At 46.0% G+C, this 27,359-nt stretch overlaps 2 protein-coding genes across 11 annotated transcripts in view; both read left to right on the top strand.

Annotated features, from left to right (window-relative positions):
• Positions 1-7,389, top strand: part of LOC311318080 (spectrin beta chain, non-erythrocytic 1) — a gene marked incomplete at its 5' end in the record, with an annotated part of 61,558 nt that extends 54,169 nt beyond the window's left edge. For 2 of the 5 annotated variants that reach the window (XM_084449290.1, XM_084449289.1), the window contains 8 exons: positions 517-601; positions 1,002-1,198; positions 1,517-1,620; positions 2,292-2,346; positions 5,735-5,934; positions 6,139-6,312; positions 6,426-6,468; positions 6,577-7,389. In XM_084449290.1, the coding sequence (XP_084305416.1) occupies positions 517-601; positions 1,002-1,198; positions 1,517-1,620; positions 2,292-2,346; positions 5,735-5,934; positions 6,139-6,312; positions 6,426-6,468; positions 6,577-6,780 (1,062 nt within the window). In that variant the 3' untranslated portion in view covers positions 6,781-7,389. Of the gene's footprint in view, positions 1-516; positions 602-1,001; positions 1,199-1,516; positions 1,637-2,291; positions 2,351-5,705; positions 5,935-6,138; positions 6,313-6,425; positions 6,469-6,576 lie in introns of all 5 variants that reach the window. The other 3 variants (XM_084449292.1, XM_084449291.1, XM_084449288.1) reach the window with 3 other exon arrangements.
• Positions 7,390-11,697: 4,308 nt separating this feature from the next.
• Positions 11,698-27,359, top strand: part of LOC311319640 (echinoderm microtubule-associated protein-like 6) — a gene marked incomplete at its 5' end in the record, with an annotated part of 62,173 nt that continues 46,511 nt past the window's right edge. For all 6 annotated transcript variants that reach the window (XM_084451221.1, XM_084451223.1, XM_084451224.1 and 3 more), the window contains one exon: positions 11,698-11,894. In XM_084451221.1, coding sequence (XP_084307347.1) covers positions 11,698-11,894 — 197 coding nt within the window. The remainder of the gene's footprint in view (positions 11,895-27,359) is intronic.

The following is a 27,359-nucleotide window of genomic DNA, read 5'->3' as shown; positions in this document are numbered from 1 at the left end:
ACTATGCATCAGAAGAGGTGGGGAGAGAGAGACCAGCCGAGTTAAAACACTTGGCATTAGAAGAGGTGGGGGGAGAGAGACCAGCCGAGTTAAAACACTATGCATCAGAATAGGTGGGGAGAGAGACCAGCTGAGTTAAAACACTGTGCATCAGAAGAGGTGGGGGGAGAGAGACCAGCCGAGTTAAAACACTAGGCATCAGAAGAGGTGGGGGGAGAGAGACCAGCCGAGTCATCTCTGTGGCGGGGCTGCCCTAACGATGTCATCGTCATTTCCTCTTAGCTCCATTACTACTCGTCCTCTCTCTCTCTCTCTCTCTCTCTCTCTCTCTCTCTCTCTCTCTCTCCATCCCTCCCTCTCCGTCTGTCTCTCTCTCTCTGGGGAGGTTAACAGCCCAATGTCAGTCCTCATTCATTCTCTCTCTCTCCCTCTCTCTCTCTCTCTGTCTCACTCTTTCTTTCTCTCTCTCACTCGTCTTTCTCTTTCTCACACGTGCAACTTTGCTTCCCGATCCAGATCAAAGAGAAGTTGCTACAGCTGACGGATAAGAGGAAAGACATGATTGACAAGTGGGAGGACAGATGGGAGTGGCTTAGATTGGGTGAGTCCAGACGGTCATTTCCACCGACGCTTGTGATGAGGGTCCGTTATTGAGATACTGCACCAGCGTTATTGAGATACTGCACCAGCGTTATTGAGATACTGCACCAGCGTTATTGAGATACTGCACCAGTGTTATTGAGATACTGCACCAGCGTTAGTGAGATACTGCACCAGCGTTAGTGAGATACTGCACCAGCGTTAGTGAGATACTGCACCAGCGTTAGTGAGATACTGCACCAGCGTTAGTGAGATACTGCACCAGCGTTATTGGGATACTGCACCAGCGTTATTGTTTATCGTGTGTTTCTGTGGTGCTGCTCCAGAGTGCGTCAGTCAGTATGTGTGACTCTTCCTGTGTGTGTGTGTGTGTGTGTGTGTGTGTGTGCGCGTCCGTCCAGTTCTGGAAGTGCACCAGTTCTCTCGGGACGCGGGCGTGGCGGAGGCGTGGCTGCTGGGCCAGGAGCCCTACCTGTCCGGCAGGGAAATGGGTCAGAACGTGGACGAGGTGGAGAAGCTCATCAAGAGACACGAGGCCTTCGAGAAGTCCGCCGCCACCTGGGAGGAGCGCTTCTCGGCCCTGGAGCGCCTGACCACGGTGAGGGGAGGAGGGGGGGGGGCGCGTTTGACGTTCGGTCACTTCATTGGCCTCGTGGTCAAATCTTTGTCTGGTCAAATTTCAGTTTTAGTAATCTAAAACTCAAATTAATCTGTCGCATAATAAACATGATTTTCAGCTATTCATACCAGGTTAAATCTCTCCACGCTGAGTAAATTATTCCTTAAAATAAAATCACACAATCTTCAGAGTGGGCCACCAACCGTCCTCCACAGAAGAGCAGTACTGATGTACTGTGTGTGTGTGTGTGTGTGTGTGTGTGTGTGTGTGTGTGTGTGTGTGTGTGTGTGTTCTCAGATGGAATTACTGGAAGTGAGAAGAATGCAAGAGGAGGAGGAGAAGAGGAGGCAGCCCCCACCCCCAGAGGCCCTGGCCTCCGACGCAGCCTCGCCACAGCAGAGGTGTGTTTGTGCGTACGTGCCTTTTCCAGCAGAGGTGTCAGATCCGCCATATTGTCCCCACCACACGAGCGGGCCGTACGCCAGGACCAGCCATGCGGACGCCTGGCAGCAGAGCTCTCTGCCCTCACGCTGTAGCCTAGAGTGCTTAACGCAAAGCTGTCCTCGTGGGAATTAAAAACAAGTAGTAACAGTTTTAACATTTAGGTAACATTATTGACAGCCTCACATTATGGTTGTATTGCCATGGCAACTTTACCTACAATTTCACTTTTTGACAACAGTTCACAATTCAAATTCTCTCAATATATGTTTTTGTCTTGATACTGTAATGTCCCTGTAGGATAGCTTCAGCATTTACTGATTTTCTCTGTCTGTCTGTCTGTCTGTCTGTCTGCATGTTCGTCTGTCTGTCTGTGTGTGTGTGTGTGTGCGCGCGTATGTCTGTGTGTCTGTGTGTGCGTGTGCGTGTGTGCGTGTGCGCGTGTGCGCGTGTGTCTGTGTGTGTGTGTGTGTGTCTGTGTGTGTGTGTGTGTGTCTGTGTGTGTGTGTGTGTGTGTGTGTGTGTGTGTGTGTGTGTGTGTGTGTGTGTGTGTGTGTGTGTGTGTGTGCGCGTGTGTGTGTGCGCGCGTATGTGTGCGCGTGTGCGCGTGTCCGTCGTCGTGTCCCTGCAGGGAGGGGGAGCAGGTGTCCCAGAACGGGCTGCCGTCGGACCAGGACTCCCCCCGGGTTAGTTACCGTTCCTCAGCCTACCAAACCTACAGCTGCACCTTTCAGAGCCGCAAGACCGCGGGGGAGAGGGGCGGCCGCGCCGGACCCTGACCCCCCCGACCCACCCACACCACTCCCATGACCCCTGACCCCTAAACACACACACCGGGCAAGGACTGATATTCCACGTCTGCTGTCCCACACCCCAACTCACCATGGTTCTACCAGTCTTTCATAGACTTCTGTACACACCCAAAATATTATTTAGCATCAATGTATTTCTTTTACACCATAATACCTTGATCTTGATACCTTACACCATAATACCTTTAATTTGCTTTTTAAAAATCATAATTCAATTTGCATAATGCATTTAAATTGAAACTAGCTTTGCCGATTGCATTTTTCCTGTATTTGCGTTTCATGTCAGTGTTGCTGAGCTGAACGTCCAGTAGGTGTGAGTGAGGGTTAGGGTCTGTTTATAGTCCGGTAGTGCAGCCCGTTGCGCTTCGACACCTTGACCGGGCTCAGAAGAAAAGCCAGTGTTGAGGACGGGACTTCCTAGCCTGCCTGTCCTGCTGGAACAAAGGCGAATACTGTGGATTATCTCTATACAACAGCTGCAGCTAGATAACGCTGGATAAGCTGGTTAGACTAGCTAGCTAGCAGGGCCCAGGTGAAGCATAGGGAGGTCGAAAACTGTCGTTTTGTTTGTTTTGTTTTTTACAATGGTGGATACGGAACAGAGAGATACAGGAGAGACTGTTCTGTTGTTCGTCCGTGATACAAAGTACGTTTGGAGACCAAAAGACGATCAAACGGAGTCTCAGGTTGATATTGAGCCAAGTGAAGAGACTTTTTGAGCTAGTTCGCCTAAGAGAAAGATATGAAGGAACACTGAAGCACCACGTGTGTAGTCTCAAATCCTTTAAAGAGCATACTGTACAGTAATGTCTTTGTCGGTCTGTCTTTGGGAACACGGTGTGTGTGTATGATTTATCTATGGGAACCTTCAATGCTAGAACCCCTCACACGCGTGTGCACACACGTACAGTACACACACCATTCCCTTTTGCAGCTTGATTTCTGTAAGCAGCGCTGCTTCCATCTCTTGTCAGGTATCCTCCCCTCATGTCTCTCTTCCCTCTCCCTCTGTCTGTTTTCCTTCCTCTCCTCTCTTCCCCCTCTCAGTTCGACACTTCTCTCATCCTCTCTCCATCCCTGCTGATGGTTCTCCTAGTTTACGTTCTTATTTACAAACTCACTATGTGGAACCTGAACAACTGACAGGACAGGCGCACCATTAAAGAACCGTTTCACTCGCCCCAGGTCCAAATCTCTAAACCAATCAATGACGATCAAAGCACGTGATCAAAATGAAATCAGAGATTCAATTAAATCAGATAGAGCTTTACGCCCCAGATGTCTGTTGGTTCCATCTCACCTCCTCTCTCTCTCTCTCTCTCTCTCTCACACACACACACACACACACGTCCTACCATGTCCAGTTCCGTTCTTCCAGTGTGTGGTACTCTACCATTCAACTACCAGTGTACGTTGAAGCGCTTCCCATCCCATCTCACTCCACCAGGCACGTCACTTTGTGTGGTTTCAATTACTGGAAAGAGTATGTCAAGTTCACTCAGGGTGTGTGTGTGTGCGTGCAGGCGTGCGTGCGTCGGTATCACTGCTACTCATTCCTTTTTGGCCATCACACGAGTCATCATATTGTAGTTGTACACTACCCTGTCTCATATTGTCAATAGCGTTCTCTGTTATCCATATGTACTGCTGTATGTCCATTTCTCCCATGGTCTGCTGCATGTTGGCCAACCATTCGATCTCTCTCCGCACCCCACCCCCCCACTAACACACATTCCCCCAATAAAACCCACGTCAGAATCAACCGCTCCACACGTATGTTCTGGTTTTGTTGTCCTTGTGTTGTGGACCCATCCTAACCTTGGTTGTTCCCTCCTGTCCTCGCTTGGTACTGTTGTTGTTTTGTTTTGCATGTTGTCATCATAATTAGCATGTTGGTAATTCAGTCATCGTTGTTGTTGTTTTCTTTCATCTATCCCACAAGTGTTTGTCCCGGGGTTACATCATAGTCCTTTGTACTGTATATTGAAATGTTTTGATGTATTGCTAGGATGCAGGAAACAGCTAGGGTTTGTGCTAGTTGTAATTGTCGTAACTAAAAATGTTGAAATGTTCAATACGATAGCAATCAAAATTGACTAGGTAGATAGTGATAGATACAGTATGAGGCCATTATGATGAATAGAGAATTAAAGGTTTAACAAAGAGGTGACGAGAGATATTAGTCCGTTGATGCACCAATCGAGTACTGGGAAACCTGAAAGCGACACAGTTCTGAGTCCCAGGATTGGTCCAGCCTATGGCAGGATCTCAGTAAAAGCATCCAGGATTGGTCCCAGCACCTGGCAAGCTCTCAGTAAAACCCTCCACGATTGGTCCAGCCTTGAAGAGCTCAGTACTGGGTAATAAGTGACAGATTGGAGTGGGTGTGGTGTGAAAATATCTTTTAATAACCGGCCAATCGCATCCCCCCCGCCCCCCTCACATGACAGTAATTAATCTCAATATCAATAATGAGTTCAAGCAATTTTCTGGTAATTGTTTGGGATTTTTGTTTTTGGTTTATTTTTTATTTCTTCCCTCCCTTTTGCTGGCATTCTCTCTCCCCCTCTCTCTCCCTCCCTCTCTCTCTCTCTCTCTCTCTCTCCCTCTCTCTCCCTCTCTCTCTCTCTCCCCCTCTCTCTCTCCCTCCCTCTCTCTCTCTCTCCCTCCCTCCCTCTCCCTCTCTCTCTCTCTCTCTCTCTCTCTCCCTCCCTCCCTCCCTCTCCCTCTCTCTCTCCCTCCCTCTCTCTCTCTCTCTCTCTCTCTCTCTTGTCACCAATGTTGTGTGTTGAAGTGATGTGCATGTCCTAACTACTGATCTACAGCATGCATGTCTGAGATGTTCTATAAGACTCTCTGCTGTTTCCTATGTAATCAGTATGACCCAATCACAGCTCGGCCAGAGTGCGATTCCTCTCAGCTGGAATTGTTAAACACAAACCGATTTGAGGCTGCTGTAATGACATTTCCTTTTGAGTTATTCAGAATAGTGCTTTATAACTAGGAGTTTTGGCTTTTGATAGCCATTATCTTTTGTTAAGAGATATCAGTTTATTGCAGGTTGTTTGTCTTACTTACAGTATCACAGACATACTGTAGGTATTACAGGGAACGTTTCTGAATGTTCCTACACAGCCCCTCTCTGCTCTGCATGCAGCCTCTCGCACACCTATGATTTCCTGTGTGTGTGTGTGTGTGTGTGTGTGTGTGTGTTGTCAGCCGCCCCCTATCAGTCTTTAACACTTGTCCCTCTCTGTCTCAGGACAACGGAGAAGGAAGTGACATCGTTAACGGCACGGCGGAGGCCAGTCCTGGAGGGTCTCCCAGCGACGGGCGCAAGGGCAAGGCCAGTCAGGCCGCCACCCTGCCCGCCAAGACCCTAGACTCCACCCCCTCCCAGATGGAGGGCTTCCTGCATCGCAAACACGAGTGGGAGGGGCATAACAAGAAGGCCTCCAGCAGGTAGGGAGAAACACATACTCACACATTATAGACACGGACACAGAGCAGATGAATTGGAACAAACGCACTCTCACTCTTGCATACAGAGAAAAAATGCACTACAGATTTTCTCTTGTCACACACACACACACACACACCAGTAAAACTCACAACAAACCTTTCTTCTTGCAACACACTGACCCAACCCTCTCTCCCCGTCTCCAGGTCCTGGCACAACGTGTACTGTGTGATCAACAGCGAGGAGATGGGCTTTTACAAGGACAGTAAGAGTGCCAGCCAGGGAGTCCCCTACCACAGCGAGATCCCCATCAGCCTCAAGGACGCCATGTGTGAGGTGGCCCTCGACTACAAGAAGAAGAAACACGTGTTCAAACTCAGGTGAGCTGCTGGAGCAAAGCTAGGAGATGCTACGCCTGTGATGGCGTTATGTGGTAGCTTAGCATAAAGTCACCGTTACTACTGTAAACACCTTTACTCTTGTCTGTTTACAGAGTTACCGATGGGAATGAGTATCTTTTCCAAGCCAAAGATGAGGTAAGTGACAGTAAAAATGTATGATTCATCTTTTCATTTATGTAGTATAGGATGCAATATCTTACTGTGTGTGCGTGTGCGTGTGCGTGTATGTGTACGCGTCCACAGGAGGAGATGAGCTCGTGGATCCAGGCCATCTCCAGCGCCGTCTCGTCCGACAGGCCGGAGGTCACTCCCAGCAGCCATAGCACCCCCGCCGCCAGCCGCGCCCAGACGATGCCCGCCTCCGTCGCCATGGCAGCAGAGTCCAGCCCGGGCAAACGAGATAAAGACAAGGAAAAACGCTTCAGCCTTTTCAGCAAAAAGAAGTAGACGCCCCTCCCGGTCTCAGTCCCAGCTTCCCCTTAAGCTCCGCGGGTGGAGGGTGACGCTGTCTCTGGACGTTGATCCCCGGGCGGTTTGCCATTTCCCTCCCCTGACGGTTCAGATTAGGGCTAGGGGAACGGCAGGGCGGCCCTAGCTCAGCGTCTGAGGGAATCAGCCCCCAAATCCTCCTCGTCCTCTTCCTCTTAAAAGCGAGACTCCAGCATGCAAGCTCAGAGCCAAAACTCTACACTCTGTGCCTATCGACCCTCCAGCCCGGCTCAGAGCTCAATACCGTACAGCCGTATCCCTTTTTATAACATACGGAACGAAAAACAATAAAGATTAGAAAATTAAAGCAAGGGATATAAATGTGATGTTTTGGCAGCTGCCAACGGTATGACAACCATCCAGATGTCACTGGCAAATAAGAGTTTTTTCCCCCCAGATCCAATTCTTTTTTCTTTTCTTTTTTCTCTCTCATCTCTGCTTTCATCCATTCGCTTTCATTGCTTTGTTGTTTATTTTTCCCAGTTCTCTTTGCTTTTGTAACCGTATCCGTAGTTTCTAGGGTCTGTCCTCAGTTTTGTGAGGCCGTCTTTGAGAGGGGACTTGCATTCCTCCGCGTGGGAGATGCAGTCTGCAGTGCTTTGAACTGTGTGTATAACTTGTGTATTATAACAAACTATTAAAAAAAAACCTGTGTTTAATTTCACTATTTACTAATAAGACCTACAGCCATTATAAGCTTCATTATAGTATACTTTCTTTCCTAAAAGCTAATATGTACACTTAAATTTGAATGAAGGAATCATAGTCAGATGTAATCATGTATTTGGGCTCATGAAATAACTAAGACCAATAAGAATGTTTGATATCATGAAGAACTATAATAACACCCAATAAGTTTTATTTCTGTAATTTTTCAAAACATTCTGTCTTTAGTTATTTTGATTTGTTTTCCTATGTATTTGAGTTGCATTATAATGTATGTTTAAGATTTATTTAGTACAAAGTATAAAGATTAGATGTACTATAAACACTTTAGCATTGTTGTTAAGTGGACAAGTGGATTCTAAAGCATTTACTGGGAAAAGTAATGTTGCAGAAAAATGGTTGCTTGCTTATTGGCTATAGCACTGGCGTTATTCTCTGTTTTGCTACATTCTCTGGCTTATTTGATAAATGAATAGTGTGCATTCCTTTGTCACTGTAACAATTGTAATGAGATATTTCTTCATATTGCACAATCAACAATGCCACGATGAGGGTGGGGGGAGCTAGTTTGCCATAGTGGGGTTGGGGTGATGTGTGTGTGTGTGTGTGGGGGGGGGGGGCTGTAGGGTATGTAGTTAATATGGACCAAGGTCACTTCATAGTTGGAACTGCACCTGTAGACTTTTACCCTCTCTGTTCAGTATGTGCAAAAAACATTAAAATGCTTTTAAAATGAACAGCTGAATCTGTTTTGTCAATTATTACTAGCCTACTACTGTATCTGTGCTATCAACAATGTTAGCACACCTCTGTACTGTGAGGAATGGAATGGAAAACGGGGAACACTCCAAAGTGACATTTCAAGGGGACTGCTGGTCCTAGAATGATCTAGAACGTTCTCTGTTGTTCCTCAGTAGTCTCTCACCAGGGTGGAGCCCGACAGCCACAGTGACGGGCAGAAAAACATGCCTCAATATGACCTGAGCCTATATGTCAAGATGCTTGACAGGACATTGGCCTGAACCTCAAATCACCAGCCCCTACGTTCAGATGACCAGAGAGGAGAACAGCAAGCATCCGAAAAATGTAACCCTTTCGTTAGGAAGTAGTGCCACCTAGCCTGCTAGTCCTGGAAGTCCAGGTGGAATTTGGGTCCTTGTGTCATTTTGTGTTCCCTTTATTTGACCAATAATAAAGAAGGGTTCGCACTCAAAACTATGTTTATGCTCTTTTAATTCATGATGGTGGACAGACCTGACAGACGCGTTTCGGCTCTGCCTTCTTCAGTGTTTAGCCTCATTTATTTCCCTTCCCTTTATTTCCCCTAATCTCAACAATTCTTGGGCGAGGATGTCTCAGGATGGAAGGAGGAGTACTCTTAAGAGACGTTGGAGGTTCATCCACTGTTGAGAAGGAGATGCATTACCAGTGATGTTTCTTTTTCTGTATTGCTGTCACAGGGGGGCGCTAGAGTACCAGTGGAGAAGACCGGACTTCTAATGCTGTTTTAACAAGGAGGTAAGAGAGGGGAGGTAAGAATCCATGAGAGACGTTCAAAATTCAACATGTGCGTGCCCTAAAAGCGCAGCCGATGACAAGTTCTGATAGCCTCCACAAGATTCAAGCTCTGTTGTTTCAGGGAAATTATCATTCTTCTCCACACGCTTTGCCACTCAGTGCCAGGATTAATCATTTCATTGTACACAGTTCTCGTATCATGTAGTTGTAGTGCATAATGCAAAATAATTAAACCCTGAGAATGACTATTGGTCTTAATCAGGTCATTATCTAGTCTGCATATGAACTGCAGGTTTAAGTGAATAAAGAGTATGACCCTGCCCAAGATGACAAACATCTGCTGTGGTTGGACACATACCTGTCCAGCGCTGTGGTTGTGTTGGGTGTGGCAGTGGCATCGATTACCTCTGCCCCAGTAACAGCGCATGGCGAGAGGTAATGTTTTCGGTGGTGTGCGTGCGTTTGTGCGTGCATGCGTTTGTTAGTAGAAATATGCAAAAACTACTGGACCGATGTGGATGGGTGTAGTATGGGCCTATTTACAACTCCTTAAATTCATGGAGCGGATTCGAGTCACAGGTCTGATCCACTGGCCGCCCAAACATGGCCGGACTGGTCATTCACCTCCATTCATTTTTTGGACTATGATTACGCAAAAATTTCCGAAACTACCAAACAGATTTTTTATGAAACTCGGTGGAGGGGTCTATCATGAGAACCCATGACATTTTGGAGCTGATCTGAATCACGGGCCGGATCCATGAATGAAAACAAACCTTAGAACGAAGCCAGCTCCCTGTGTGGGGGTGCTAGAGACACGGGGTTTGGACTGGGGTGTGTGGGGGGAGAGCCTGCTGGCACCGCCGCTGGCTGTGACCTGAGGGGGGCGTCACAGAGCCGGCCAAATACAGCCACCCATTCACCTCCAGTCATTTTAACCTCCGTTTGGCGAATCACAGGGCGGGTCCATATCATTTTTTGGACTAGGATTACTAAATTATTATTAAAAATTACAATTATAATAAAAACTTACAAGACTGCTTTTCATGAAACTCAGTGGAGGGTTGAGCATGGGCCAATTTAGAACCCATTCAATTTTGGCGTGCACTGAGACACAAAATGCATTCAGGGGCAGAGGTCTGTGCTCTGAGCACCATTTATAGTTAAATAATACTTTTGTATTATGTATTATTTCTATATGTCACCCATGGGAAGGACGTGTTTGTGAAATGTGGATGATTGTAAACAGTTCTGGACCCAGGCTACAAACTTGAACACTGACAGTTGAAGTAGGCTATATATAATGAGGAAGTTTAACACAGGAGAGAGATTAGAACTTTACATACATGCCCCTACACTTCTGTAAGTTTCCAGCGCCTTGGACAGCGTTAAAAGTGCTTACTGCTATAATTCTCGATGGTTCTTCCATCTTCCCTCGATAATGAGAGGATGAGGCTACCAATGCCACAAAAACATCAATGCCCACAAACCCTTGCAGCTGGCCGCTGAACGTCAGCGGCAGGGCAGGGGTGGTTCTCCGTGCGTCGTGCATCATTTCTACCAGGGAGGGAGGAGGTGTTCTGAAAAAAATATTACGCTGGAATAGGCTTGACGGGGAAAGTATCCATTACGTTACTACATTAATATTGATACTCAATGAATAACATAGCCTAGTGGAAAGACTCGGCACAGCATTTCGCCTCCTTTTTGGACAGCGTAGATAGACTATCGTGTGCTGTCAGTCCGCAGTGAAATGATGCTGTCGTTTACTGCCCGAAATCCGTACTTTCATCCGTCCGTTTGAGATGCGGGAGATGCTGTGGAGTGGCGCGGCGGTCAGGGACCGAGTCTGGAAGCCAGTAGAGTGTTTTCCTCTGCACGGAAGTTAGCAGAGAATTTGCATTTTGGGGCGTCTGCGAGCCAGCTGTGGCTATACACACTGTTCGGAGTAACACCCCGTGAAAATCCGTTATTCATCACAATTGTTCGACTCGGATTTAAAGCATATGTTAATAGAACCGATGTAGTTTGCATGCTCGTCCTATTTTCAGCGTGTTTGTTTGATTTTAAATAGGCTATTGGCTGTGTAGTTATTGTCTGGGGACACATAAAAGCATAGAAACTATGGCTGATGCTACGGTAGAGGATTAGTGAGAGGAGGATTATATTTCTACAGCAGCAGTCTTCTACCAGTTGTTTTAATTTGCTGTCTGCTGTTTGTATGGCGAGTTGTTCTGCTCCCTTGTTTAAAAGGAAATATTCGTGGTATAACAGAGTCTACGAATAAATATGACTTATTGGATCACGCGAACTTTTAAGAGACATTCAACTGTACACTGTATGGTAGAAGTAATAGACTAGAGATAAAGGGTTCATCCACACTCAGTTTAAATAAAACTGTAACCTAATACAAGCAACGCAATTTGGCAACATTATGAATGGGGTAAGAGGCATGTTTCGCGTCCGCATTGGTGTTAACCCCAAATGCGATGCGCACAGTTGCTGTATAAAGCTGAAATGATGCTGTTTGTCGTAGGCTACATTAAGAAAATAATGGCATCTATTATGATTGCTGTAATTTCACCGGTGCGGGTTTTCTAAGCCTCACTCACTCATTCATGCGGTCTGCGGTTATTCTGTAGTCTGCTTCTGGGTGGGATCATTCTCCAAACAAACAAGTTATCAGATATCATGGCGGATCGGACTGCTCCCCGTTGCCAATTGAGATTAGAATGGATTTACGGATACAGGGGACATCAGTGCAGAAACAACCTGTACTATACCGCTGGGAAAGAGGTCGTCTACTTTGTGGCTGGAGTCGGCGTAGTTTACAACACCAGAGAACACACACAGAAGTTTTACTTAGGCCACAACGATGACATTATCAGGTAAGTGTCACCTTGGCTCATAAACGAAAGTAGGCTACTGCTTGTGAATCTACCTAGCCTACTTGAAGATTGACTCCTTGTGTGTAGTTCACAGTCACGCAAACAGCACCTACAGTAACTGCGTAAAAGACAATTTCACATGTCAACTGCATGGGCACGTTTTGAAAATGAGTTAAATTAAAGTAGCCTCCTATGGACGCATAACCTTGTGATAAGTAATGAGGCATTTTCTCTAGTTTATTAATGTAAAATCAAATCAAAATGTAATTTAATCTAAAATAATCTTGTTAAATCACATAAACATAAATAGCCTACACATAAAGACGAACATCAAGGATCAACCATCGTTACACCTCAGTTCATGAAATCATTCTACATTCCATATTGTGGGTTAACAGTAGGCTATATCTTACTACTGTACATTTTAGAGGATTTGATTTATTTTTGGTGCCTCCCTCCTGACACACCCATTGCTCCTCCGTTTCAGCACCCCGGGTAGCTGGACAGCTCCTCGCTGTCGAGTGGGCCGTCAGCAACCGTGCTAATTTGAAAGCATTGTGCTGGTTCGTGGGTATAGATACCTCTTTGAAGTGGATATTTGAGAGCCCAAAAAGTGGTATGGTTGGAAGTGTAGTGGAGATGCAGACGTGTTGAGGGAGTGTGATGATGTCATAACCTCAGTGGAAATTCCTAAAGGCCTGAAATACTTAACCTTTATTTAACCAGGTTTAGACACATTGAAGGGTTGATTAAGCTTTTCAGGCACAATTTAATGTCTTGCTAGACCTGGAAGGGAAAACTCTGCATGGAAGCCTAGCTAAAACCAGGACAGTAGGCCATGATTTAAATCATATTTGATGAGTGCCCATATTTGATTGTTCCTGTAGCATCTGGCTCGCTGAGCCCTCTGTGCTGCCATTGGCTACAGGCTACTTGTATACTGTTTGGGGACCCATGTTGCTGCTTCACTTTGGCAAACCAAGCTGATGACAGCAGCCATGGTAACAATCCAAACAGAAACACATAATGAGCCGTAGTCTGTGTTCCGTCTTCTGTGACACAGGGGAACGTACTGTCAATTACTGAGCTCTCCGCAATCAACCACAATGCAATGCTGAACGACCTCTCCTGGGCCTTGGCTCAGCTGGCGAACACAGTCTTTCAGTGAAACCTTGAGTCTCTTAGAGAAGGACAGATACAGAGAGTTCTCTAATGCTTTGGCTTTAGTTCGCCAGGTTAACTCAGTCATTTTGCACAGATGAGCTTACCTGTTGCTTAGTTACACAAGGCATTCACACACAGTGGTCTACACAGTGTTGGTCAGATTGTGCTATATCCTCCCAGTCCATTCCCGCGGGGTCCTGTTCAATGGTTCCTTATACTACTTTCTCCCCTGTATGTGTGCAACAATCACCCTCCTGCTGACACTTTTATCGTTGCGCTCCTATCGATGCAGGAAGCCTGTAATAGAGGCGGCCATATTGATGGGCTGGATCCATGTATAATGTCTGAGCCAGAGAGGGTCTTTTCAGCAGAGACCCCATGCTGTCACTGAGCCATTATGAGTGAGTGAGTGAGTGAGTGAGTGAGTGAGTGAGTGAGTGAGTGAGTGAGTGAGTGAGTGAGTGAGTGTTTGTGTGTACAGTATGTGTGTATGTGTGTGTGTGTGTGTGTGTGTGTGTTGGAAATGAGTAAGAGGGTGTAAGAGGATGAGTCCTACAGTAGTTGTACCAGCATGTACTCACTCTAAAGGACATGGCTTGGGTGCTGACGCACACACACACTCACACACACACCACACACACACTCACACACACACACACACACACACACACACACACACACACACACACACACACACACACACAGAGTTCCTTATTTCCTATTTAGCTCAGTGTGATTATCCCCACATGTGCAGTACGAGTGCACTGCTGTCTGTCTGCTGCCTCCTCTAATTGAAGTGGAGCTCAAGACTCCTGCTCTATGTATTACTGTATCTGCTCTATGTCTTACTGTATCTGCTGAGCGTATCTGCTGTGTGGTTTCCAGTATGCCCAGATCACTTATGCTGAAGAGATTGTGCAGGCTGCTTCGCTGGAGGGGTTAGAATTATCGAGAAACCTCCGGACCTTCTGAGAAGAGTAGGGTTGTAGTACTTGAGACCGGTCTTGGTCTCGAGACCACTTTTTGACGGTCTCGTCTCGGAATTGACAACATTTTTACTCGGTCTTGTCTCGGTCTCGGGCACAGAGGACTCTGGGTTTTATTTCAAGACCGGACAAGAACACAACTGTGGGAATGCCTGTGCATTGTCTAATTTATTTAACATCATTACTGTGATTGGATGTAGGCCTAGAACTCCCCGCTTCAAATGCAACCAATAACCTGTCACTAATTTGATTTTTTTTTTTTTACAGTTGTGTCAACCTGCCTCCCGCGCTCAGTCTAATAAAGTGACTGAGGATGTTGGCAAATTCATCCATCATAAAACTTGGCAACGTAAATCACAAGGAATTTTTGTGCAAATCTACACTAAAGAAGCACACAGCAGTGTGTAAATACTGTGATGCTACACTTACAGAGAATGCTGGGACCACGTCCAACTACAGTATTATTGTCATTTAGAAAGGAAGCATAAAGAAAGGTAAGCTTCCACAAAACAAGGTGCAGCACTGTAAGAATAGAAGGCGCAGTTATTTTTACGGCCAACGTAATTGTGAGGCCATAGATAGTGCACTGTTAGAATAGGGGGGGACTGTGTGTGTGTTCTTCATTTGGTAAAGAATGAGTGTGTGGTCTGTTGGTTGTGCTGGGAGTGTTTGGCCTCAAACAAAATCTTGTCGCCAAAATCCTAGGGCCCCGGGCTTGGTCCTGGTCTTGACTCGGTCTCACCCGGGCTTGGTCCTGGTCTTGACTCGGTCTCACCCGGGCTTGGTCCTGGTCTAGACTCGGTCTCACCCGGGCTTGGTCCTGGTCTTGACTCGGTCTCACCCGGGCTTGGTCCTGGTCTTGACTCGGTCTCACCCGGGCTTGGTCCTGGTCTGGACTCGGTCTCACCCGGGCTTGGTCCTGGTCTTGACTCGGTCTCACCCGGCCTTGGTCCTGGTCTTGACTCGGTCTCACCCGGCCTTGGTCCTGGTCTTGACTCGGTCTCACCCGGGCTTGGTCCTGGTCTAGACTCGGTCTCACCCGGGCTTGGTCCTGGTCTTGACTCGGTCTCACCCGGCCTTGGTCCTGGTCTTGACTCGGTCTCACCCGGGCTTGGTCCTGGTCTTGACTCGGTCTCACCCGGGCTTGGTCCTGGTCTTGACTCGGTCTCACCCGGCCTTGGTCCTGGTCTTGACTCGGTTTCACCCGGCCTTGGTCCTGGTCTGGACTCGGTCTCAACCCCTAAAAGTCTTGGTCTTGTCTTGGTCTCGATATACTCTGGTCTTGGTCTTGACTTGGTCTTCACTCACGCTGTCCTCAAGCACGGAGCTGGTTAGGACACGTTTATTGAAAATACTGGAAGCGATTAAATTTTCGCTCGCTCGCTTCTCGCGTTATGTTAGGATTGGGTGTCAAGGTGCTTTTCCACCGGACGCAAAGCAAGATTTTCGAGTGAGGCAAATACATGAAAAGTCAATGGCAGGAGGCGAATGAGTTAATCGCGGCGAAACTGCGAGCGACACGAAATGGGTGAAACTCGCGGGAATCGCACGTTCGCGACATATGACCTGGCGAAAACCAATCACCTTCAAGCATTATATTCTTTCACGGTGCATTCTGGGAAACAATTTTAAAGGGACACCAGCTGTGTCGCTAACACTTTGTAATACAGTCCCCCAATTACAGTGTAATGCTGTAACACTTTATATAATACAGCCCCCCAGTTATATCCTAGTGCCTGTTTTACAGTGTAAATGCCCTTCGTTACCAGGTAACCAGGTAACCACATTTTTACATAGCTTCTATAACATCCAGTGACAAAAAATCTTCTACATTGGGGCCTGAACTCTTGACCTTTGGCATGGGAGGCAGACACCCTACCCACTATACTACCAAGGAACTTGATACTATGCGATGTCATAGTCTTTTTATTTTGGTGTTGTGGGACACTGCCTCTTGTGGTGGCAACATAGAAATGCAGGTCAACAACGGGACGGAGGGATTGACAACCCGACATTTGCTATCTTTGGTGCGTGTCACCACGCACAAAAATACTCTGTAGCCTATGTAGGATCTACAGTATGGGTAGCCTGACTACTGTACGGTGTGACATGGGATGGGTTATGGAGTGTACAGGGTGACTACCTGTAATTACAGGTAGGTATGGTACTTCCTGGGTAACTAGCTTACAGTGGCATGGGCTTGACTATGAGTGTCCTGTTCTGTAGTATTACTTACTCAGTACAAACAAGTATGTGCTGTGCTCCCATTCCCACCGTATAGGAAAGTTTATTTGTATAGCGAATTTCAGCAACAAGGGCAATTCAAAGTGCTTTACATGAAGCATTAAAAGCATCAAGACAAAGAAGCACATTATAAAAGGACATGTACAGTAAAACAAAATGCAAAAAACACATTATAAAAGGACATTTAAAGGAAAATGCAGGACAAATAAAATACAAGAATACAAGTTACAGTGCATTGTACGAATGAATAATTATTTGATTTAATAAAAAGCAGCCTCAAAAAAGTCTTCAGTCTTGCTTTAAAAGAACTGAGAGTTGCAGCATACCTTTAGTTTTTCGGAAGTTTGTTCCAGATATGTGGAGCTGAACTCTGCTTCTCCATGTTTTGTTTTAACTCTGGGGACAGAGAGCAGACGAGTGCCAGACGACCTGAGAGGTCTGGATGGTTCATAACGTAGCAGCAGATTAGAAATATATTTTGGCCCTAAACCATTCAGTGCTTTATAAACCAACAGAAGTATTTTAAATTAAAATTAGTGACAGACAGGAAGCCACTGTAAAGACCTCAGAACTGGAGTGATGTGATCCACTTTCTTAGCATTAGATTACTCTCTGTATCTGTCCTTCTCTAAGAGACTAACAAGCAGCAGCATTCTGAATCAGCTGCAGCTGTCTGATCGATTTTTTAGAGAGACCTGTTAACACACCATTACAGTAGTTGAGTCTACTGAAGATAAACACATGGACAAGTTTTCCCAAATCCTGCTGAGACATAAATCCTTTAATCCTTGATATATTCTTCATAGTAGGCTGACTGTGTAATTGTCTTAATGTGACTGTTGAAATTCAGGTCTGAGTACATGACTTATTGTTTTTTCTATTGTGAAAGCACTTTGAATTGCTCTTGTGTACGAAAGGTGCTATATAAATAAAAGTTGATTTGATTTGATTTGATGACTACACCAAGATTTCTGGTTTCGTTTGAGGTTGTGTATAATTACCCAGTCCAAACAAATGATAACAGTACACTGATAAGCATTAAAGGACCCATGCCTATCTGATGTTACAATACCAAGAACTGGGAATTGTTATTATTTAAACCGCATATTCCAGGAAATTAGACCTATATGATAATGAACATGGATTTATTCCCATAATACTGTATTTACCGTTAAGAACCAGAAAGAATTAATATTTACAAGTAATTTCCAGGAAACAACAACAAACCCGGGCGAGCTAGAAAAGTGAAGCCAACGTTCACTTCACGCTCGGTGGAAACGTTGCTTTATCCTTGACACTTTCCTTGCCGTGTCCATTCCTCTGTCCCTGGGCTACCCCTGTTGGGCTTGCTGGGCTCTCCTGTTCCCCGCTGACCTACTTCCTGTCAGCACCGCAGGGCAGCACCCAACCCCCCGGCTCCGGATATCGTTCAGTGCCAGACAGTCCACCAGCCAGGCCGGAAGAACCAGGTCACTGTCACACTGTAATACAGGAGTCACTGTCACTCTCTTTCTCTTCATCACTTCTGTCTTCATTACTTCTGTCTTCATCACCTCTCTCTCTCCCTCTCTCTCTCTCTCTCTCTCTCTCTCTCTATCACTCTCTCCATCACCCCCCTCTCTCTCTCTTACACACTGCCTACCCCCTACCTCTATGTTCTCTCTCTGTCTCACTCACACTCTCTCACTTCTCTCTTTTTCTCACATGTTCCGTAAACCTCATATTGAAACAGTCCCACGGTCTCCCTGCTGTGTTTCCCACTAAATATGGCCCCGCTCACGTCTGCCAGGGTTAGAAGCTGAGTCCTCCGCTCCTCCTGACCTTAACATATCACCAGCAAGGCCACCATACTTTTCCAAGGCCAAATCACTGAGGTTAGGGATAGCAGAGGGGTGTGTGCAGTCTGTCTAGTGGAGAGTATATGGAGGTATACAGAGTATACCCACTTTCTCCATGGACCCACAGAATATCCACTACACCACTAATGTAAAAACTGTAACATTTCTGCTACAATATACCCACTTATCTAGTCAGAGTACACCCACTTCTTTAGTCATCGCTACACCCCTGTGTGTGTGTGTGTGTGTGTGTGTGTGTGTGTGTGCGTGCGTGCGTGCGTGCGTGTAAGTGAGTGTGTGTGTGGGGGTGGTGTTTTGTGAATGTGTATGCTTACTTACTGGCACTGCTCCCATGATGCAGCATGGCTGGGCTCTAAGTGCTGATGGTCTCAAATATCTGAGTACTTCTAACGACCCTGTGACCTTCCTACTGGCACCTCTGCCTCCAAAGGAACTAGAAGGGCACTCGGAGAGCACGGACCGCCATCCAGGATGCATGTCATCTGCAAGTGCAGTGACATATGGGTACCGATAATTAGTAAATATACTGGTGGTGCAGTATATGAGCAACTGGGTTTGCCACAGCTGGGGTCAGCTGAATGGATGCTCTTCATCTCTGCTCTCTGATGTGTCTCAGCTAACTAGATAGATAAGACCGGACATAATCTAGTGCTAGCTAGCTACAGCACAGTATGAGCATTACTAGCTAATTCAAAGTAGCTGATCGTCGCCATCATTAAATTATTTCACTCCTAATAATACATTAGCTTGGTAGCTGGATCAATCCTTCCCAGCATGCTAATGATTATGTTATAGCTAGAAGCTAACTAGCCATGGATGTATTAAACATTGCGAAGTACCTGTCTGTCTACAGTATCTGGCAAAATGAATGAATGAACACATAGCACAAAAACATAACACACACACACACATGTACGTGGTGTGTGTGTGTGTGTGTGTGTGTGTGTGTGTGTGTGTGTGTGTGTGTGTGCGTGCGTGCGTGCGTGTATGTGTATATGTGACCCTAGCCTAGAGGAAGCCTTCATGACCAAGTCATTAAATACCAACCTCTCATTAATACCATCTCAGAGCTAGGGTACAGATGCAGACTACTTGTGTTCATATTTGGCAGTCTAGGACAAACACACAGGTTGGTCATAAGAGGGTTCCAACAACTGGGAATGCCCATAAAGAGGGCTAAACGCCTTGCTACGTATTGCTCTGTCTCTGCTGTCATAGGCAGCTGCCATACAGTATATATACACACTGTATATGGCAGAGACACTGCTACTTGTACGCTTGAAAGATGTGTGAAAACTAAAGTTATGGTCCATGAATTGTGATTGTATACTGACTGCACCTTTAGTATTTATGTCCCTGTATTTAATTTTCTCTATGTGGACATAAATAAATTGCTTAAGTGTGTGTGTGTGTGTGTGTGTGTGAGAGAGAGAGAGAGAGAGAGAGAGAGCGAGAGAGAGAGAGAGAGCTAGCTCAAGGACAGCAGTTTGTTTGACAGTGATGTTGGTTCCCTGTCTAGGCGAGACTACAGTAGAAGTGTTACTTGGGGCTACAGCATGTTATGGTAAATGGTAAATGGACTGCACTTATATAGCACTTTTCCACCTTAGCGGCACTCAAAGCGCTTTACAATGGCCTCTCATTCACCTATTCACACATACACTCACACACCATTGGTGGTAGCTGCCATGCAAGGTGCTAACCTGCTCATTGGGAGCAATTTTGGGGTTAGGTGTCTTGCTCAAGGACACTTCGACATGTGGACAGTCAAAGCTGGGATTCGAACCACTGACCCTTCGATCATTGAACGACCCGCTCTACCAACTGAGCTACAGTACAGCCGCCCCCAGTTGTCGGTTGTCAGTTATAACTTGGCTGACGGCAAGTTTCTGGCGATTGGCCCTTAGTCAGGTGCTAGGCTAGCAGGGATGCTAATGACTTTGTGTGTGTGTGTGTGCATGTGTGTGCGTGCGTGCGCGCGTGTGTGCGTGTGTGTGTGTGTGTGTGTGTGTGCGTGTGAGGCCTGAGGTGGACGGCTTGCACAGTTCATCTCTCTCACACCATGAGAACAGGCTATGTTGAGCTAGTGAAGGAGAAGTCCATGTGGTCTTCAGGGTGCCCTTAAGCGCTAGCGAGTGAGCGATGCTAGCCTACTCCGCTACGATGTGCACACGGTTGACAGAGGGAGCAGTGTTCTGAGCTGGAGGATGTTCATGGAACCGAATGGTATCAACTTTGGAGTCTCTTTATCCTTCTGTCTCTTTGAAACCCTGTCAGTAGTCATGGTTGCTGGGATTTCATGATTATAAATTATAGTACGCATTTGGTTTTACTTTGACAGTAGATTAATACCAACTAGAAATGGCGCTCGGAGTGCACAGACCTCCGGCCATGAATGCGAGCAGGACAGTATGGGGTATTGCTGCATTCGTTAGGTCGAGAGCTTTATGCCAGTCCAAGCCCCGTGTCTCTGTGACCTTCCCATGTCGAGATATGGCCGTTTCAATCCCCCCATTGACAATGAATGAGGAATTTTTCGCCCATTATTTTCGCCCGATTGAAAGTCAAAAAAATGAATGGAGCTGAATGGAGGTGAATGTCCGGCCGTGGCTGGGCGGCTCGTGGTCCTGCCCCATTATTCGGATCCTCTACTAAATTCGATAGGTTCTAAACTGAGCCATGCTACATTCTTCCACTGAATTTCATGAAAATCAGTCTGGTAGTTTTTGCGAATCGACCAACCAATCAACCAACGAACAAAAGCCACAAAAAACATAACGGCTCGCCTTGCACTGTCGCTGGGGTGGAGGTAATAATGATCACCCTTAGAACATCTTAATGAAGCCTTCTTAAATCCTTTAGGAGGCACATTGATGTGCTACTCTCTCAGGCACAGTGCAGTTCATTATGATGACTAGCAAATGAGCTCTCATCCTCCCACCGTCATTTTGCCCTTGAGCTATGAATGTTCCTGCCTCCTGTTGTTACTGTACACACACACACATAGATAGACACACACACACACACGTGTGCGCATGTGCACACACATACACGTGCGAGCACACACTCACTCTCTCTCTCTCTCTCACACACACACACACACACACACACCCACAGGGACCAGACGGTAACACTTTACAATAAGGGTACATTAATAAGCATTAGTTAATGCATTATTAAGCATTAAGTAACAGTTAACTAATGTCTCTATTAACCATTTACTAATGTTATTTATGTTAACTAAGGTTAACTAACCCTAACCTTAACTAAGGTATTAATTAACATTAGTAACCTAACTTAACCCTAAATAAGCATTAGTTAACAGTTAACTAATGTTTTTATGACCCTTATTGTAAAGTGTGACCAGCCAGGCAGATACTGCACACACACATTATCATTTTTCAGTTCCACCAGTCCAGTCTTTACTCGAGCACCTTTAGTACCTGAGCTGTGTCTTCCAACCAGTCCTGTTGAGACTGTGGTCCAGAGCCTGCTTCACATCCTGGTCTAACCACCCAGTATTTCTCCAGAGATGATCACATAATGCTCCCCGCTATCTGTTTTATGATTGAGATTAATGTTTTCCGAGGGAGCTTGTAAGGATGAGTGATGCCTTGTTTTGCGTTCGCTTTGTCTGACTTGACAGCTGCATTATCTGTCTGTAATTACCAAACTCCAAACTGCTCTCTGCTGCAGGCAGGCTGGCATCCTGGCGAACTATTGTTCTATTATTCATCGAAGACATTTCTAATGCTCATAGAATTAATTTCAGGCTCATTATCATTATAGATTCATTCACACTATTAATTCATGTTCTTGGAATAATGCATACCTTAACGATGATTCAGTACATCTCCTTGAAATTAATATTCTGTGGTGCATTTGTAATACATATGTAGGCACTGTTATCTCAAGTGTTGGTGAGATCCAATAAAATCAAACTGTCTGATAAAACCCACCTATCGTTCTTTACAGCACAGTCTTATAAAGTTAGGTAGTCTATGGAGGTTTCTCTATTATGTAGTATTTTTCGTCTCCTGATATGTAGCAGCAGTAGGCACAGATCTTTCTCGGGTGGAGCAGAGTAATAAAACTGAATCTACTGAGAGGAAGAACAAACAAAGCCATTATTCAATTTATCCTGTGTGCCCCAACCCTTTCGCCCTCCAACCCTGCTGAATCATGTATGAATTAGGTTATAACTGCCACTCACTGTGAAAATAGTCTTCATTCACTCCTTCAGCCTCCCTCCCTCCCTCTCTCTCTCTCACACACACAAACACACACACGCACACACATGCGCACACACACACACACACGCACACACACACACACACACACACACAGCATATTTATAGTAGCTGCATGTGCTGCTTTTCCTACCTGGCCTGCTAAGAATAGACTGGTTGGATGGATGATATTATCTCTTTACTGGAGCAGATGGTGCTTTGTCCTAAGGACACAGGGACGTCCAGGGACGCAGAGGGGAGGGGCAGAACAAAGGAGGGGGAGGAGTCATAGTGGTTGTTATAGAAGAAGAAGACCAGGCAGACAGAGACGGTCATGGATTAGGTCATGGAGAGTCAGTCTTGTTTTGGGTCAGGGAAGATTGGAGAGTCAGGTTTGTTTTGGGTCAGGGAAGGTTGGAGAGTCAGGTTTGTTTTGGGTCAGGGAAGGTTGGCGAGTCAGGTTTGTTTTGGGGCAGGGAAGGCTGGAGAGTCAGGTTTGTTTTGGCTCAGGGAAGGTTGGAGAGTCAGGTTTGTTTTGGGTCAGGGAAGGTTGGAGAGTCAGGTTTGTTTTGGGGCAGGGAAGGTTGGAGAGTCAGGTTTGTTTTGGGGCAGGGAAGGCTGGAGAGTCAGGTTTGTTTTGGGGCAGGGAAGGTTGGAGAGTCAGGTTTGTTTTGGGGCAGGGAAGGTTGGAGAGTCAGGTTTGTTTTGGGTCAGGGAAGGTTGGAGAGTCAGGTTTGTTTTGGGGCAGGGAAGGTTGGAGAGTCAGGTTTGTTTTGGGGCAGGGAAGGTTGGAGAGTCAGGTTTGTTTTGGGGCAGGGAAGGTTGGAGAGTCAGGTTTGTTTTGGGGCAGGGAAGGTTGGAGAGTCAGGTTTGTTTTGGGGCAGGGAAGGTTGGAGAATCAGTTTTGTTTTGGGGCAGGGAAGGTTGGCGAGTCAGGTTTGTTTTGGGGCAGGGAAGGTTGGAGAGTCAGGTTTGTTTTGGGTCAGGGAAGGTTGGAGAGTCAGGTTTGTTTTGGGTCAGGGAAGGTTGGCGAGTCAGGTTTGTTTTGGGTCAGGGAAGGTTGGAGAGTCAGGTTTGTTTTGGGTCAGGGAAGGTTGGAGAGTCAGGTTTGTTTTGGGGCAGGGAAGGTTGGAGAGTCAGGTTTGTTTTGGGTCAGAGAAGAGAGTCGGGCATGTTTTTGTATTGGAGAAGGTTGTAGAGTCAGAGGACATACAGTAACAAGATATTGTACATAATGCATTAGTCACTCAGACTATAGACAGTTAAAAGGAGATCATGGCCTCTGACTACCACTCAGAGACTAATTGTGTCTGGTGACCGGGCAGAGGACTGGAGTCATAGAACTAGATACAGTCCACAACACTACAACTCATGAAAACCTCCAAGTGCTTTTGGTGTGTGATTCTGTTCCACTATCGTGCAAGAAAGTCAGGTCCAAAGCCTTTCTGGCTCAGTCTCAACATGTGAGATGCATTGTGGGAGATGAATGATTAATGTTGGGATACGTTCCAGATGAATAGAGGGATGTGTGAAATAACCAGGTCCATCAAGCCTGTGGAAAGCCCCAGTGACTGATATGACTGGTAATGGATTGGCCTAATTTATGCTCTATGCTTTATAGTCTATACACATCAGCCAGCCCCAGGGCTATTTTCTATTACTAGATCTGATGGAAAATATGTCCTTTTAGTGTGTGTGCGGGGGGGGTGAGCTTCTGAAGGAGCATGTCTTCTCCCCTCCTGAAGAGGATTACTCATGACTTCCATGTAGAACTGGTGGCCAAGCATCGAAGCTGCGTAGGCCACCATTGTTCTGTACAGTTCTGTACAGGACCTTTTCATATTAACCAACATCTTCCTCTTCTGCAATGGGAGTCTATGGTATCCCATAGAACTGTATGGTAAAAAGCTGTGCAATTTGGTACACTGATCAGGGACACTCTAGCGCCACCAACGTGTCAAAGTTGGAGGTGCGTTTATGCACACAACTTTTGACCCGTAAGTCCGATTTTAAAAGTGAGGTACCATTGGATTCCTTGGATCAAGTAGAATTATGAGGTAATTTCCACCATATTGGATTGTTCGCTATATTGGATTTTATGAAAAAGTCTACAAATATTCACAGGCCACACTTTTCTTCAAATCTTCACCAAAATGAGCACAGATGATCTTCAGACCAAGTCTCACAAAAGGGTTGGATGGATTTTTGATTTTCCAAAGCGTTGACCAGTTACAGCCAATTGAAATCAGTGGTGAATCCGCCAAACAGGAAATGGTGTACAGTAGTATCTCATGAATGTTTTGATGTATCATAACCACATTTGGCACATTCATTGAGGCGAATAATTTCGGTTTTCCTTTCATTTATAGACAGCCTCCATCTCCTACACCAGTCATATGTACATGATCACATGGTCTGCATATCTTGTTCATTCTCAGCCATAATGGCAATGTCATCAGCGTATAATAGAATACTAATCATATCTTCCCCACACTGTATTCCACAATGTAATGACTTAATTGCACATGCTAGGTCATTTATATAAGCTGCAAATAAAGTTGGGGACAGAGGATCACCTTGTTTTACACCAATATGTCTTGGAAACCAGCCAGAGAGAAGTTCATTTACTCTAACACATGCTACAGGATCATTATAAAGAGATTGTAAAGATTTGTAAAAATTACCATTGACTCCATATTCTAACAGTAACTACAAGCATATGTTGAACGTACTGAACACCACACGTAACAGGTTGAATCAAGACCAAACAGGTTGCTTCAGGAGGTGTTCTGCGTGACATTTACTGATGTAAGCAGTTTGACCTCGGCGGTTTGTATGTGTTCGGCTGATATTTTGACCTTGGTTTACATGTTCATTCTTAATCTCCATTCTGTCCTTGGGCTGTGCGGTTGTCATGGCAACCGGCCTGTCGGCAGGTGGATTTGTGCTGCCCCTCCTCCCCCTGGGAGACCTGGGCCCTCATTGGCTCATGCTGTTTGTTTGGAACACGGCGTTGCGGACCTCAGCGAGGTGGAACCTCCTCTCTCTGATTCTGATTCTCTCGCCCCACCAAGCTTTATTAGTCTGCTTTCCTTGAACATTGGACGCAACACACAGTAACTGCTGGTATTACAGCCAGCCAGTTCAGTCAGTGTAGTAAGATGTGCTGCTGCTAACTGAAGAAAGTAGTTTGTGTGGACAGGAGGACTGTCGACAAAATTGCTATAGTGACAGTACAACGTGAAGGTCTGCTTTTGTGTCGTGTTTGAATGCATGTTTGTGTATTTTTCATCTCTCTCTTTCTGCTGATACACAAAAAAACGCCCACACTGACATTCCGGTGGACTGCAGTAATGTTAGGCTGCCCTCCGGGCTACCTGGACACACACACACACACACACACACACACACACACAGCTGAATGAATGGAGCCTCTGTTGCTGTCCGTCCTCACGTCCACCCCCCGCTCTCTGTAGAGTACAGAATCATCTGTGGTCATGACAGAGAGCCAAACAGCCCATCTAAACCCCTTAGCCAGCAGCAGCGCAGGCCTCTCTCTCTCTCTCTCTCTCTCTTTCTCCCACTCCCTCGCTCCTTCACTGTCTCTCCGCTTGTCTGTCAGCATCTCTTTCTCTCTCTGTCTCTGCCTCTCTCTCTCACTCTGCTTGTCTGTCTGTCTTCTCTGTATCTCTGTACTGTCTGCCTCTCTCTCTCTCTCTCTACAGTACCTCTCTCTCTCTCTCTACAGTACCTCTCTCTCTCTCTCTACAGTACCTCTCTCTCTCTCTCTCTCTCTGCCTGTGTGTGTGTGTGTGTGTGTGTGTGTGTGTGTGTGTGTGTGTGTGTGTGTGTGTGTGTGTGTGTGTGTGTGACTGATACTGTGTAGGAAGGGATACATCCACGGAGTGAAGTAGACTGCGCTGAATTTTCCCCTGTCTCTCCTTTTCACTCTCTCAATCGCTCTCCATTCTCACACTGTGTCTCCAGGCGAAGCTCTTAGCCCAGATTTGCAGCCATGAGATTTGTGCAGAAAGAGGCTTTGAGATGAAAGACTCCGAGGCAGCCAGGCTAAGCACGGAGAACATGACGAACATGTTCTGGAGGGGAGGGAACGTCGGAGGGAGAGATTCAGGAATGTGTGCATCACAGCTAAACGTGGAATAGACAAGCAGAGGCACTTGTATGAAGCGGCTCAGCTTCATGTTTTAGCCGTGCTTAAACGTAGAATACACACGTTTTCGAAAACGTGAAATAGACCCGTTGCTTAAACATGTAATTCTACTCGTTAATTTCTACTCATCTATTATACGTTCAGTCGTGATACCCTTTTGCAAAATTTATGTCTATCTATACAGCATGCAGTAGCATGTTTGCATGCCATGGCTTAAAGGCATTTTATATCTGTACTATTTTATCCTCTACTCTAGGAGAAAACAGTTCACAATGTTATCCCTCTGTGATGTATTCTAGTCCAAGTGTACATTTCCATAGTGAGCCCACACAGCCCTGGGTGGCACTAACACCATCTAGAGTATCTCCAACAACAGACTAAGCTTTTGGGAAACCTGCCCATTAGGCATCAGAGTCATATTTCCTGTAATGATAGTATGTATGGCCAAGGTCACATCACACACACACACACACACACACACACACACACACACGCACACACACACACACACACACACACACACACACAAACCTTTCACCCGCTGTCCATTGGGGGTGTAATAGTGCATGAGCCTTGGTGGCTCTGAGTCTGAACAAACTAATGTGTGCCACTTGGGCAGGCCCCAATAATGATGCCATTAGGCACACACACACACACACACACACACACACACACACACACACACACACACACACACACACACACACACACACACACACACAAAGTAATGATGCCATTAAGCAGGTGTATTTATAGCACACTGGAGCACCACTTAAAAAAGATCTCAGTGACCTTTGGGCTACACAGCTCTA

The sequence above is a fragment of the Borostomias antarcticus genome (assembly GCF_949987555.1).
Source record: "Borostomias antarcticus genome assembly, chromosome: 2".
Classification (NCBI taxonomy): domain Eukaryota; kingdom Metazoa; phylum Chordata; class Actinopteri; order Stomiiformes; family Stomiidae; genus Borostomias; species Borostomias antarcticus.
Note: the sequence above shows the minus strand (reverse complement) of the source record. Positions and strands in the feature narration are given on the sequence as shown.